This window comes from Nicotiana tabacum, chromosome 17, assembly GCF_000715075.1.
Source record: "Nicotiana tabacum cultivar K326 chromosome 17, ASM71507v2, whole genome shotgun sequence".
NCBI lineage: Eukaryota > Viridiplantae > Streptophyta > Magnoliopsida > Solanales > Solanaceae > Nicotiana > Nicotiana tabacum.
Genome location: NC_134096.1, coordinates 105,083,779 through 105,099,934, shown reverse-complemented (window position 1 = coordinate 105,099,934; position 16,156 = coordinate 105,083,779). Strand labels below are relative to the sequence as shown.

Sequence of the window (16,156 nt, the reverse complement as noted above, 5' to 3'; positions counted from 1 at the left end):
CCAGTCTTGAACCTTGTTCAATCAATTGTCCATGGACATCATCATTATCTGACTTATTCTCACTGTTGTTTGCCATTCTACTTTTTCCTTTTGATCTCGTGTTGTAAAGGTGAGTCACCAGTTTAAACCACAAACCAACCACCTCTGTTTTACTTTATCTTTTAAAATGACAAACAACAAACGTGTTAGAGTTAGGCATTTTGCAGATATTAATCATATATTATATGTCATGCACCTAATGCCATTTTCATTTCTAAAATGATCTTGGAAGGCTTTATGCTTCATCCTGGCTTATTGATTTATTGGTTTATTTTCATCTTGAATTTAACGCTTTTTTTAATCATTTTTTTTAGATTAATTATGGTTATGATCGCATCCGATGAGGATTGCCTACGTATCATGATGCCGAATGAATCAGACTATTACGTAGTTCAGGGGAAAACAATAATAGTTTTTTTTTTTTTAACAAAACGAAATAATACAATAACATAAAGGACATTACATTGAAAATGACTTACCAGACTCTGACAAGACTAAAAGACAGCAATTTTAAAGATTCAACAATGACTCAAACTAAAACATAACTACTACATGAAAAGTTCTAATAACTACCACTATAATTCAACTCCACAATCTTCTTGCTTTCAAACACTGGAACATCTGCTCATGGTGGGGCTTGCCCTGGTTGACCCCCTAATGTACGGTACATCCTTTCTAACTCTGCTGCAAAATGACGGGCAAAAGTAGGTGCATGCTCCAAAATCTTCTCATAATCCATCCCTTGGCAGTTCACATAACTTTGAGCGGTATAAACAACCAAATTATGGACTTGCTCTTTGAAGTACTAGAAATTCTGGTCTCGATCTTGTAACTGCTGCTGGCGAGTGGTGGCTATCTCCCTTATGTGGCCCTCACGATCTAAGGCTGACTCTAACTGAGCCCGAAGTCTAGCCTGCTCGAGTCTCACCTGAGCCATCTCCCTATCAAAATCTGCATGCTGGTATTCTCTATTGTACCTTCTTATTTCTTCCAACTGTGCATGGAGCTGAGCTTCTGAACGTACCCAATGGGCCTCTCTCTCTCTCTCTCTCTCTCTCTCTCTCTCTCTCTCTCTCTCTCTCCCTCGAATTGAGCCCTCTCTTCTTCAAATTTTGTTACTTGGCGATCCTTACTTGATTCGTCCTTCTCATTTAGCTGTACGATATTTTCCTTGGCTTTGTCCAATGACTTTTCAGTCTTTGCCAAGAGGGAATCATAATCTTGTACTTTTTCCATCAGATTGGCAATGGTTCTCTAGTCTTTCCAACTTCTCACTGGCACTTCAGAGGCTTTCTTCATCTGTTGAAGTTGAGCACGAAGGGCTTCATTTTTACGGATCAGACTCTTCTTTTCCCCTTCGGTTTCTTGTTCTTGCAAGTCTTTCTCAAAATTGCGGTTTCTCAGCCTTTCTTCTAAGGCATGAATAGTTGTTTTGTATCCCTTTTCCCGTTCACCCCAGGCCAACCATTCTTGGATTTTATCATCAAAGGCTTGAACATGCGGCCTTTTTGTGGGCCTTTTGGGCTCTGGCACATCATCCACGTGAGACCTCTTCCCAAACCATATAGCATAACCCGGATCTACCTTACCTCTCGCAGGATCTGGCACCTGAGTATCATCTTTCAAGTAGCGACAACCATTCCAAATTTGCTGGATTAAAGCTTCGGGGAGTGGGGCTTCGGGGTGTAGCTCAATCACTTGCACACTCAAATCTTCATCCTTAGGTACTACTTGGTACCTTCCTAGCTGTCTTAGAACTCTGTGTGGCGCATACGGCTGGACACTTCTCAAACCCAACAACAGCAAATAAATTTTTAGGGCCGACATATGTATCCCCTCTCTTAGCGAGAGCCATCCCAAAGTCCACTCAATTTGACTTGCATTTAAAGATCTTAGGTGGGATATCCAGGCTTCCACCCCTTCTGGAGAGTTGTAATCTTTTACTCTTTCTTCGTAACTCTCAATGAAATTGTCCTTGCTCAGACCATAGCTCATGAACTTGGGGTGATGTCGGAGATGCTCAATCAACCACATTTGTAATAAAATATTGCACCCTTCGAAGAATTTGGCCCCAGACTTGCAAAAAGTCAACGCCCGATAAATTTCTGATAGAATGATCGGGGCAAGAGTGTGATGTTCTTTGGTAGTGAGGACCTGTACAACCCTGGCTATGCGGGTATCAATTGTCCGCTCCTCATTTGGGAAGACCATAATTCCCAGAAATGCCATTATGAAGGCGAAACGACGATGAATCTGCCATGTGTCTTTGTTCTGCTTGTTGTTAAGGCCCTTTTCATGCATTTCAAACCCATTTGGCTGCCCGAACCTAGAGTACAGGAAGTAGAAAGAACAACACCCTTCGACTACGTTGGTCTTTCTAATTTGCTTACTGATGTTCAGAAGATCGAAGAATCGGTGTACAGAAAGAGCCCTCGGGAATATGAGCTCCTGGTTTCTCAAATCCCTGCCAAACCCGGAATATCCAGCCATCTCTTCTAAAGTGGGAGTTAGCTCAAAATCGGAGAAGCGAAAAACATTGTGAACAGGGTCCCAAAAAGTCACTAGTGCCTCAATCAAATCGTCCTGTGGTTTAATTTTCATAATATCTGTGAGGGCTCCCAGGTGCTTGGTGACCCATTTATGACCATCTTCTCCTAAATCATACCACCACATCTGAAGCTGAACTGGAGCCTCGTCTACAACTGTGAACGGTGTGTTCTGGATAGTGCTCATTTTGTACCTGTGGGTGGTTAAGGTTAGGGTTGACACTAGTCTCAAGAGACAGAACCAATGCACTCCTTTTGCAAACAATCTTTTGTAAATAATTCAATTTTAAGACAAATCAACGAGAAGAGGGGCTATTTTTGCAATTGTGACCGAAGAAAGGGTGGTTATTTTCGCAACTATGGCCCCTTCTTACTTTCAAGGATAACTTTAGAGGTGGGGGAAGGGCATTATGGTAAAAGTGATTCCCAATTGACAGACACGTCCGTTCTTGCGAGAACAACCCTTCAACAATTTCGAAGATATTCTAAGGCTATTCCGACAGGAACGATTTGGGATTAACCGAAGCTGGGTCTGCTTATTTTTTTTTTTGATTAAAAAAAACACTAGACACATTTCTTTTTTTTATTAGTTATTTTATAAAAATGGGGCCGAACCCTATGAAGGTTGCCTACGTATCTCACATCCGGTGAGAATCAGACCCGCATAGTTCGTAAATATTTCAGGAATATGATGACATGTTTTTTGAAAAATTCAGACTTTTTTGGGGTAAATACTGAGATTTTCGAAAATCGGGTAAATTTTCTCCCTCATATTTTCTTCTTTCTGGTTTTTCCTCAATATTTTTATATTTTTATTTTATTTTAGAAATCGGTCAACATGCACAAACCAAATCAAACATAATGCACAAGTAGCACATAAGATGCATCAGGATGGTCTTGTAATTTCGGGTACACCTATCCTAGACGGACCCAACCCCTGTGTTGAGTCCCCAAAGTCAAATGCACGTGATGCAAACAAACGTACCTACTAGGTATCCGGCATGAGGCTATGTTATTCTAGGTTTAAACCTGGGGGTGTGTTCTTGCCATGCTTACCCAAGCGGATAACTCGAGCCGAGGTGGGAGCAATGTACCGGGAGCATGAAAGTCTACCCGGCCTAGTTACTGACCCAGCCTCGTTCTAATTGGTATGACTTCTAACAGAAAAGTGGGCCATGCGCACGTGTACACCATAAATTCAGAAGACTCAGAAGAGAGGCGTAAGAAAATAATTTAATACAGTTCAAATAATATCAAAGCGGTAATTAGCACATTAGGCCCAAAAACACAGTAATAACATCAAATCAATAAAGCCAAGTATATATCACATTACAAGCTGGAATTCTGAACCCTGAATCAGAGATTCTGGGTTCTGTTCCCCAGCAGAGTCGCCAGAGCTGTCACACCTCTTTTTTCCCTAGGGATAGGCAGCCAAAGGGGTTTTTCCAATTTAAGTGACATTAATCGAAATGAGATTATTTATTAGATTCATAGTCGCCACTTGGGATAATTTCTGGTGTCCCAAGTCACCGGTTTATTTTAAATCCCAAATCGAGGAAATTTGACTCTATTTTACGGTCCGCGAACACAGAAGACCGGGTAAGGAATTCTGTTAACCCGAGAGAAGGTGTTAGGCACTCTCGGATTCCGTGGTTTTAGCACGGTCGCTTTAATCATACATGACTTAATTAAATTATTTAATTACTTATTTTAGAACCTATGTACATTTACCTTTTTACCGCTTTTAATTGCTTGATTATTCGTGATTATGAAATTATCTCGAAACGAGTCATGCGTACGTGTACTCTTTTTGTTTGGCGTGTCAAGAATCATGTACACAATTCACAATACTTAATTATTTAAGAAAGCTTGGCCAAAGTCGCGCGAACACGTACCTTGATTTATTTTAAAAATTATAATTATGTCACGCGAACGTGTGTACAATCACGATGATAGATTAAGTTGCGCCTGAAGCATTTTCTATAAATATTCATTTTTTAAATCAACAGAATAAGGCATCCAGCACATAACACCCAAACCATTTAAAGAAGATGAAAAGTAAAGTAAAATACTAGTAGAATAGGGAAATGTGAATTAAAAGCAATAAAAAAAAGAACCATCTAAAGACTACTGCACCCCATCCAATTTTAACTTCTCAAATGTATCATGTGAACCTTTCATTGAATGAGTTTAAAACTACCTCCTTTTATATCCTAAAGGCCAAAACTAAATAGGTGACACAAATTCACCACAATAAGTATCTAAACAAATCTATCAAAACAACAAGATGGCATGGCAATTTAGTGCCCCGGACAACTAGTAACATTCAAGTACATGAAAATAATTAAATGACAGCAGGCACTTAGAAGCAATAAACATGACCAAAACCAACACATATTTTAAAGGACTAGAGAATTTCTTTAACCAAATACTACGAAATTTTTTTTAAAAGAACAACTAAAGAATAAAATGTCATGCTGGGCACTCATCTTTAAGAGCTTTAAACCTTTTTGACAAGAGCAAATACTCAAACATTTACACACGAGAAACAAAACCAGATTAAGCACAAAAAATGGATGAAATGGGCTCCATGACACTTTTGAGTTAGACTTTAAATTCCAACGATCATTTATCAATTTTCAAGCAAAACACAAATTACTTATCATACTTAAGATTTAATGAGGCCAAATATTAAAGAGACAGAGATGAACCTTTTTGTGAAGATTTCAACAAAATCACAGCTATAATCTACTGATTTTCAAAGCTAGTAATGCTAACTTTTCTAGAACCACGAACTCGAAACCGCGAACGAAATCTCGAACTCCGGCTTCACACTAATTGACTTAACTAAACGGTTTTCCAAATGAATATTTACTCTCAAAGAACAATGATCTTTCTTCTTCTCTTTACTCAATTCTCTTTTTTTTTTCCCGTCTTCCTTTGTTGCTAAAAGTGAGTGTATTATATAGTGCATTGTGTGTTTTATAATTGATGTGAGGAAGTGGAGAAGTGGGGAGGACTTATGAGGGGAGACGTGAGGGAGTTAGGGAAATGTGGGATTGGGAAGAGTAGATCGTGGGGGTTAGTTAGGACTTATATGGGGATTATGGGATTGTGATAGTTGTTAGCAAGTAAAAAAACAGATTTTTTGAGATAAAGTTTGATAACAAACTTAATATCTTTCACGTTAACTTCATTTTGCCTTTTTTTTTTAATTTTATTTTAAAAGATAAATTAAATTATAAAGATAAGAAGATTAACCAACATTTCTTACAATATAGGAAAATTAAATATTTACATGTACTTTAAGTGATACTAAGAAAATTTTTATAGTTTAATTATTAAAAGAAACCATATATATATATAGAAATAAAATTTGTACTCTAAGAATGAGAGTATTTTTGTAGTTTTCCTTTTTTTAAAATAAAATCTATTAAGAGTAAGATAAAAGTTTAAATATTAAGATTAAATCTAAAAGAAATATTTACACTTAAATAGTATAGAATTTGGGTGAGGTCAAAAATTAGTTGTTCACAACCTCTATTACAAGCCTCTTTGTAATAACTCTATTACAAAGCTCACAACTCGACTAACTCTAGTCAAGACACAAACACAAGGTTTATGGTTTTACAAATAATTTCCTACACAGTGCTTCTAGCTAAGCTAAGTAGGAATTACAAGTAGATCACTCTAACAAAAGTACAACACAACTAAGTACATATGATAACACAACGCTGGAAATTGGTCATTCGTTTTGTTGTTCTTTGTTCTTGAAGCCCAAGAAATCACTTGCAAGATGGCAACGCACTTGAGAGAAAACTTATTTAATTTGTTGGATGTGCAAGTGTGTGTTTTTCCGCTGCTTCATGTTAATAGTATCCAAGTGATGTCACTTGGATGATGCAAGAAAATATCCGGTACAAGGTATTCCCCATAAAGTGACTGCTGCATTGTTTGAACTGTTGCGTGTGTGGAGAGGAACAATTGCAGCGGCTTTACAGCTGTGGGGAGTTGACTGGTACAGTCAGCAAGGAAATTGATGCCCATTTGTTTCCTCTATCGTTTCTAACTCTAGTTGTTAGAATTTGTGCCCGACTTGAGACTTGTTGTTCTTGAGCACTTTGAGGAGGTGTAACATGTTCCTGACCTGGTTCTTACCATTAAGTTTGTTAAGTTGGCAAATCATAACATGGCACATAACTTATCAATTTTCTCCTTTTTGATGATGACAAACTTATAATTGAAGTTCCTCCTAAGAACCAGATTACTATACAATATTTTCTGTATTCCCCCTGAACCTGTTCCCCCTCTTAATAAATAATTTTTCCCCTTTTGGCAGCATAAAAAGATTATTCACAAGTAATAAGAAAAAAAGACGTCCAGCATGGTTAACTCATGCCACATGTGTGCACACAAGCATGGCTAAAAACAGAGCATAAGAGTATAACATGCATAGTAAAAAGGACTAGGTGCTCATTAATTTTAAAAAAAGGAGAATAGAAATAGTAGGACCATTGTTATACAACCATTCACAAATCAAAACAACTTAAAAGTACCAGCCACAAAACGACAAAACAAAAAAAGGACTAGGGTAAGTTTGCACAACTTAATAGAAATCACTGGCACGTTTGCAGACACTTGCTCGTTAAACAGCCGCTCCTTCAGGTCCTCGACCTGTTTCCTGAGATCTACATTTTCCTTGGTCAAACGGGCAACCTATGTGCCTTGTGAAGTGCGGGAACCAGGTTCCTTCTGGGCCTGACTAAGCTGCCATTCAAGAATGACATTTCGTGCCTTCAACCTCCTTATCTCCTCATTTGCAGCATTCTGAGCATCAATCAATTGTGAGATAGTGGAATTGCTGCCAACCCCTCCTTTCTTATCAATACACTCACATTCCTCCAAGGTGGTCTTTGAGAAAGTCTACGTGTGAGTGCCCAATGTTGCTTTTCCCAAAGGGACTTTGAAGAAGTTAAACACCTTAGTGAGCAAGAACCCGTAGGGCAACCCATGATTACCATCCTTAACGTCTGCCATTTTCTTCATATGCTCGATCATGAGACCTGGCAGATTGATAGTGGTGTAGGCATCTGGTTCTTCCATAAGGAATAGGTATGATTTGGACGTAATGGAATGCTTTTTTGCACGTGGAAGCAAGACCTTGTTCACTATCTCGAACATCAGTTGATACACTGGAAGGAGGGGCTTCTTGTGCACCTGTTCCCCTTGCTGCACAACATCATCCTTCAGAATGGCACTTCTGAAATTGGGAAAACAAGTCCCTACAATGGATGAGATCCCTTCAGTAGGCACTCCCAAAATGTTCCCCAATACAGCCTCATCCATCACAAAGTCTACGCCGCTCACCTTTAAGCAAATATTATCATCTTCCATTGTAAACATGTCTGCGTACAAGCTACGTACCTCTTCCTAATATACCTTAGGGCTCTCACTGGTGAACAAGTGTGTCCACTTTTGAAACTCACAAATATCAACCATTTGACGTATCCCTGTCATGTCAAGAATGTCAGCGGGAAATGTTCTGTCCCACAGTACCCTATGTTTTCTCAAGTTTTCTCTGCTTTCATCTTGGCCACACTTACTTTGGCCTTCTTGGAGGAACCAGGTTCCTCGTTGTCACCAACCTTCCTTTTCACAGGTTTTCTCATTCTTTTCTCTTTCTTTGTAGACTTCTCAGACAATTTCTCATCAAACTTCTCAGACAAATATTTACCAAACTTTTCAAACACTTTTTCACCAAACTTGTCTACCTCAACATTTGCCACTTCCACAGCTTTCACATATGGCTCTCTCCTGGGTTTTGGAATCACAGGTTTCTTAGAGTACTTATGAATTAAGGAAGCAGGTTCATCATTCACCTCTTCATTGTCAACATCAACAACAAGTGCTGGAGGAACTTCTTCCTCATTTACCAGCTTTCCCCTTTCACCAGCCTCCTCATTTTCTTCACTTCTTTGTTTTTCTTCAGCACAGATTCAAGGGCTTCCTTCTTTTGCAGCCTAGTAGTAGGTTTTTTAGGAGTGGGATCTTTGGGAACTGCTCTTCTATTCCTAGCCGCAACGAAGCTTGCTACAGACATATTGTCATAGTCATTCTCATTGTTTTCATTTTCCTCTTCAAATAGAGATCTCATCTCAGGAAAGATAATGGATAATGGCTCAACATCGAAATGAGGAGAAGGAGCAGGATCAGTACTAACCTGGGGCTCTTTTGAGGAGCAAGGAGTTTCATCCCAAGTAGGAGTAGAGGGCTCCTTTTGGGCTGAGGGATTAGGTCCCTCATTTAGTTTCCCAGTAGTACTAACATGTGCCAAATTTTCAGAGGGAAGTTCCCTCTCATCATCCTTATGACTTTCACCTCCCCCCCGAGACCTAATGGTCTCAATTTCACACTCATACCCACCAACCAACCCTCCCTCTGTAGTAATTAGTAACATATTCTCAATGGATTCTTGTCCATTCACCCCCAAAGTAGAATAAGAGGATACAAGAGGAACACTACCTGTAGGATTGGCAATATTCAGATCAAAACTTGGAACGAGCGCTACTGAGTCTTCACTACTATGAACCACACTTTGTTGGGCTTCAGAACTCTCCCAAACTTTCTGACTAGAAACTTCCTGCCCCTGCCTCCATCTACTATTTCACCTTCTACCATTATTTCTGGCGAGGCAGAAAGAGAGGTGACAACAACGAATCGTTTGGGGTTTTGAGTCTTACGACTGCGGTGAGAACCAGAACTCAATTGGGTTGGATAGGAAGTAGTAGGTGGTTGTTGGTATGGTATGGGGTTTGTACTGGGTGACAGAGGGGACTCCGACTCACATTCTTATGCTTTATGAGACGAAGACACAGTGGGTACTATACTAGAAACGTTTGAAACTTCTGGATATTGAGACATAGTGGAGATTTGTAGTGGGGAACACGAGAAGAATAGTATTTGCTTTGAGAAAGAAAAAGGGAATTTTTGGCTTTGATATGGATAGTGAGGAAAGAGACAACGTTTGGGGTTATTTAGAGGAAGTGAGGGACCAGTTAGAAATGGGTACAAATTACTGGGTAGACAGGTCGTTTAGTAGCGGGTGTAACGTTTGAGTTCTAAAGGGATGAGAGAGAGAGAGAGATTAAAATTTTTAATGGCGTGGCACTTTTACAACCGTTTAAAAATGTACATGAGAGTATAAAGGAACTACTAACCTAAGTCAAGGGAACCAGGTTCCCTAACTTAGTTTTGTAAATGTGAGCCACATCTTTTTACCAAGATGCAATGTCCCTGGCTGCTTGTTTGCTCTGTGGTTGCCATGCGTGTCTACCTATAACGGTATAGAGATGAGTTAGAACTTGCCAGAAAAAACTTTTTAGCTTTTTCACCTGTTCATTCTTTCATAGCCAATCATTGAGGGACCTGGTGCTCATTTTAACTTTATCAACCCCAATGCCAATCGATTCTTTTCAAAGTGCTCTCTGATCAGTGCTTTGGTGAAGATATCTGCTACTTGGTCTTCAGTTTTGCAAAACTTCATGCAGATAAGGCCCTTTTTAATATTGTCTCTGAGAGAATGATGTCGTACATCAATGTGCTTTGTTCTCTTATGCTAAACCGTGATCTTTGCCATGTTGAGAGTACTGGTATTAACACACAGTAATGGCACGTAATCAGAGAATACACCAAAGTCCTCCAGTTGTTGCTTGATCTACAACAGTTGAGCACAACAAGTGGCAGCTGCTACATACTCAGCTTCTGCAGTTGAAAGAGCCACATAGTTTTGTTTCTTTGTACCCTATGAAATCAAACACGATCCCAGAAAATGTGCCATTCTAGGTGTGCTCTTTCTATCCACCAGATACCCAGTATAATCAACATCAGCATACCCGATTAAGTCAAAATTGTCCCTTGAAGAATAGTAGAGAACTAGGTCCTATGTTCCTTTAAGATTCCTTAGAATCCTCTTGGCAGCTTTAAGATGAGATTCCTTTGGACTAGATTGAAATCTAGCACTTAATCCCACACTGAATACGATATCAGGTCTACTGGCTATGAGATACAAGAGTGAACCAATAATGCCTCTGTACATGGTTTCATTCACATGAGAACCAGGTTTATCCATGTCCAGACGGGTGGCAGTGGCAATTGGAGTATTAATGGTTTTTGAACTTTCTATCTCAGATCTCTTTAGGAGCTCTTTAATGTACTTCTACTAGCTTATCATCGTTCCCTTAAGGGTTTGCTTAAATTGCAACCCTAAGAAAAATTCAATTCCCCCATCATGCTCATTTCAAACTCGCTTCCCATAAGCTTTGCAAACTCCTCACACAAGGAGTCGTTTGTTGCACCAAAGATGATATCGTCAACATAAACGTGTACAATGAGCAGGTTCCTTCCCCGTTTCTTCATAAATAAGGTGTTTTCAATATTTCCTCTTGTAAAGCCATTTTCAAAAAAAACTTGGACAATCTTTCATACCATGCACGAGGGGCATGCTTCAGTCCATATAATGCCTTGTCAAGTTTGAATACATGTTCAGGATTCTCCTGACACTCAAACCCAGGTGGTTGTTTGACAAAGACTTCTTCCTTTAAATATCCATTCAAAAATGCACTTTTGACATCCATTTGGAATAATTTGAATTCCATATGAGATGCAAAAGTAATGAGAATTCTGATGGCTTCCATTCGAGAAACTGGAGCAAAAGTTTCATCATAGTCGATCCCTTCTTCTTGATTATAGCCTTGAACTACTAACCTGGCCTTGTTCCTTATTGTATTCCCAAATTCATCAAGCTTGTTACTGAACACCCACCTAGTTCATATGATCGTTTTATCTGAGGGACGAGGGACCAGGTACCATACAAGGTTCCTCTCAAATTGATGAAGTTCATCTTGCATAGCAGTAATCCAGTCAGCATCTTTCAATGCCTCATTGATACTTTTAGGTTCAATCTGAGAAAGGAAGGCTGAGAAGGCAAACGAGCTTCTTGTCTTTAATCTGGTTTGAATTCCCGAATCAAGAAAAGTGATCACATTTTGGAGAGGATGTGAACTTTTGTGCTTCTAGTTAGACACCTGAATCTCATTGTATGAAGATCTAGGTTCCTCAGAATGGGACCAATTGTTTGCATCTATGGATGGGTGAGTACCACTTCTTTGCTCAGCATCAAGAGTTCCTTGCATGACATCAACAACTTTATCCTCTGCTTCAATTATTGTGATGGAGGAGCCAGGTTCTTCTGCATTAGCTGAGAATTCTGTTGTATTTTCTTTGTTGAATTCCTTGACTTGGCTCATCAATTCTGCCTTTCCATTTGCCATATCAATGACTTCTCCAGGAACCTTCGACTGCTCTCCGTCTTGATCAATCTTATCATGTGAATTTTTCCTACATAGGTGGTGTGATACATCAAAGATTACATGTATGATTTCTTTAATACATTGAGTCCTTTTGTTTTAGACCTTGTATGCTTTTCTCTCTGAGGAATATCCAAGAAATATTCCTTCATCACTTTTGGCGTCAAACTTTCCCAGCGCTTCCTTACCATTATTTAGAATGAAGCATTTACATCCAAACGTTCTTAGGTGAGTTAGCTTGGGCTTTCTCCCGTTCAGCAATTCATATGGGATTTTGTTGAGGAGGGACCTGATCATGCACTGTTCACCAAGTAGCCCAAAAGCCTTTTGCTATGCCACTGTCAATTAGCATAGTTCTTGCCATGTCTTCAAGAGTCATATTTTTTCTCTCCACAACACCATTTTGTTAGGGTGTTCTGGGAGCTAAATAATTGTGACTTATGCCATTTTCAGCACACAATTCGTCGAATTTTGCATTGTCAAACTCCGTGCCATGATCATACCTTATACTTACAATATTATGGCTCATCGTCACTTGAATATGCTTCACAAATACAACAAATACTGGAAAGGTTTCATCCTTGGTTTTGAGAAATAAGGTCCGTCAACTATGACAAAGATGTACTTCTTTTATCCTCTACTTGGAACCCTCATAGGTCCACATATATCCATATGGAGGAGATCAAGTGGACTTGAGGTGCTTACTTCATTCTTAGGTTTGAAAAAGGGACTGACTTGCTTTCCTCTTACACAAGCATCACATACCTTGTGACCTTTGAACCTTGACTTGGGCAGCCCACGGACCAGGTCCTTCTTGACCAACTTGTTCAGCAATGAAAAACTTGCATGTCCCAATCTTCGGTGCCACAACTCAGCATTATCATCAACAACACTCAGACATGTAAGATTCCCATTGTGCAAGGACACAAAATCAGCAACATAGATATTTTTGTATCTTTTTGCCAACAGAACCACTTCACCAGTCACAAGTGTTACACCCCATATTTTTGTACGTGAAAGTACGTCGTAAGTCAATTGATGTAAGTTTGAAAATGAGATCCTCTTTGAAAGTATATAAAGTGATTTAATGATGTTACGTCCCATTATCGCAAGCCTTTAAGAGTTATCATCGGGGACAAATGTTTCTAAGGGGACATGTTATGACACCCCATACTTCAGACGTCACTGTCATTATAAGACTATCTAATGTAAGCTAAAAAAGGATAAAATTTTGCTATAAGGATAAAAAAGGTTTATCGAAATCTTAAGTAAGTTAAGATGAATATGAGGCATTTTAATCATTATTTAAATGCATTTAAAGTCATGATATGACTATATATGATGTTTGGATATGAAATATAAAGTTAGTGAAAAATGGGATTTAAGTTGCGGAAAATATCGAGCTAAGATTTGCCTTGTAACGAGCCATTTTGAGAAATTAATTCGTAAGCCTTATGATGTCATTTTGGGACATATATCATATAAAAATGAATGTATTTGAACCTATTTTACAACGGTCCAAACCATTTATTCATACGATATCAGGGTAGAGAAATATAGATTTTTAAAGTAGGGTCGCCAAATCACGTCGCTGCACTTCGGAGAAACTGGCAGGTTTATAGGCTAGGTTGAGAGGAAGTTTTCTCCCAATATTTAGAGTTACAGGGAGATATTTATATGGAATTAAAGTCCCATGTATCTAGTTTCTAACTCCACAAACCATTTGTCAATACGATATCGGTGTAGTGAGATATTTGCATTTTCGCGAGACTGCGTAGGAAGCCCCTATGGGACCCACTTGGTCGGGGCTCGACCTTCACTTATTCTTATCTCGTTTTTAGGATGAGCTTTGCTCATTTTTCGTCCTCCTTCCAGCCTCACACTCTCCAAACCCTCCTAAACAGTTTCCCAAAGGCTCCAAATAAATTCCAAATAAATACACCATAATCAAACATCAAAGTTAGCCTAAGTGAAGAAGAAAGTCTCTATAGTGTTGTGGTGTGATTGAGGGTTGTTGTGAGCTACACCAGCTGGGGATTTCAAGTTGTATATACTGCCTAAGGTATGTAAATCATGTTCTTGGTTGTGCTTAAGGTTAATCATGTGTTGTTTGAGTTAAAATCTTCAAGATAGTAATTGACATGACATAAGAAATCGTTATCTTTTTTTTTGTGGGCTGTATTGAGGCTATATATATGATTTGTTGTGGCTGGAAATTTTTATAAATAGTTTGATTATGTTGTGCCTGCTGTTGTTAAGATTATCTATGTGCTAATTCAGTGGATTGAAGAAGATAACGTAAAAAATAAGAGGTTGACGATAAAGGTTAAGGTGCTAGGCGTGTGGACTATTTTTGAAGATTATTCTTATGATGTTTTGGGATAAAAATGATATGGTAAGCATAAGTATGATGCTATATAAGTTGTAGGTAGATTCATGGAAAAGGAATTGGATTAAATTATATTTTGTTAATTGTAAATCGAGCTTGCCGCTCAAAATGGTTGTTGAAGTAATCAGAGAGCTTATTGTGAATTATATTGTTGTTGTTTGGGCTGTTTGGTGACTTTTAGTAACTTATGGGTTGTAGGGGAGGTGCTTTCCGTTTTCTTGTAGAATATTGGCTTTGAAATATGAGAGTTACAATGCTTATATGATGACATCAAAGTTGGGTTACTCATTGTAGACGTAAGAAGATCATATTGAGCTTAGTTGACGATTGGAGAGAAGATTGCAAAGGTATGTTAAGGCTATCCCTTCTTTCCTTTTGGCATGATCCATATGATGCAACAAAACGAGCAAGCACGCAACTTTCATAAATGATTCTATTCTTAGAAGTACTAGGGATACCTATGTTCTTGATTCCCCATGTGTCCTATTATTCTATCGTCTGTTCATGGGTCTCAGAAAATACGTAAGTTGATAATGTTTATATTATGATATTAACCGAAGGAATATTGATCTTATGACATTCTGAGAGATCTTAATGACTTACTTCATTATGCATTGCATTCATTTATACATGTACATTGACCCATGACCAGATAACGTTATATTTGTGTATATTATATGTATATGGGATATGGGAAAAGGTTATGGTGTTATATATGCACCACCACCTGATCAGCTGGTATACGTTGATGATTTCGCCCACAATGGCTAAGATGATATGATGGGATACCCATAGAGGCTCGATGATATTATTTACGCATATACCTATGCATGGTATGGAATTTATACGCACATGCATGACATTATAAATTTTTCATGATTCACAGAGCTATTCAGAATTACAAGTTGAGTTCTTTACTCCATGTTTCTTTCATGTATTATATATACTACTGTCATGCCTTACATACTTGGTACTTTATTTGTACTGATGTCCCTTTTGCCTGGGGACGCTGTGTTTTATGCATGCAGGTCCCGATAGAAAGATTGAGAGTCCTCCTAGTAGGCTATCAGCTCAGCGGAAGGTGTTGGTGCACTCCACTTACTCCGGAGTTGCCTATCTGGTCAGTATGATTTGGACATGTATTGATTGGTATGGAGGGGCCATATCTTGAACTTTTTGACATTTATGTACTCGTAGAGGCTTGTAGACAGATGTCATTTATATGGATACTTGTATGGCTTTGTCGGCCTATGTTTTAAGTTTACAAATGATCATATCAGCCTTATAGGCCCGTATGTCACATGTATAAGTTTCTATATCATGTTGGGTCGTCCTATGTCTAGTATTCCCTTTATTTTATTCTGGTTATCTCATGACGTCCCTTCTGGCCCATTTAACCATGATGGTATGATAAGAAAGATATGTTACGTTGGTATTCAGTTGAGGAGTGCTCGTCGCGGCCCTACGGTTTGGGTCGTGACAAATGTGGTATTAGAGTAGTTCTGTCCTAGGGAGTCTACAAGCCGTATCTAGTAAAGTCTTGTTTATGGGTGTGTTGTACACCATACTTATAAGCAGGAGGCTACAGGGCATTTAGGACTTTCACTCTTTCTTCTTACTCTAAATCATATGGTAGAGCTCAGTTTAAGAATTCAAACTCTTAAATTTTATTTTATTCGTAATACAAAGATACCTACATCCAGAAAGACAGTTGGTAAGAGATTGAATGTGGCGTGGAAGGGTTGAGTCATAGGAACTCGATTTTGCATCATGCTTATGATGAGTAAATGTGAGGTCTTCAGTAGATCATGTGTGTA

General features: G+C 38.7%; 1 protein-coding gene across 1 annotated transcript; it reads right to left on the bottom strand.

Annotated features, from left to right (window-relative positions):
• Nucleotides 1-498: 498 nt before the first annotated feature.
• Nucleotides 499-2,772, bottom strand: LOC107787675 (uncharacterized). The gene is made up of 4 exons (XM_016609279.2): nucleotides 1,984-2,772; nucleotides 1,374-1,647; nucleotides 1,173-1,265; nucleotides 499-533 (listed from the first exon to the last, which is right to left on the bottom strand). The coding sequence occupies exons 1-4, from the start codon at nucleotides 2,770-2,772 to the stop codon at nucleotides 499-501; spliced, it is 1,191 nt and encodes a 396-aa protein (XP_016464765.2).
• Nucleotides 2,773-16,156: the final 13,384 nt, after the last annotated feature.

Excerpts from the sequence above, each read along its gene's own strand:
- LOC107787675 (XM_016609279.2), bottom strand. The coding sequence starts at position 2,772 with ATGAGCACTATCCAGAACACACCGTTCACAGTTGTAGACGAGGCTCCA. Across the intron at positions 1,648-1,983 it reads TTGAGAGTTACGAAGAAAGA|GTGCCAGATCCTGCGAGAGG; the intron begins GTAAAAGATTAC and ends GATGATACTCAG. Across the intron at positions 534-1,172 it reads AAATGAGAAGGACGAATCAA|TCTTGTCAGAGTCTGGTAAG; the intron begins GTAAGGATCGCC and ends GCTGTCTTTTAG.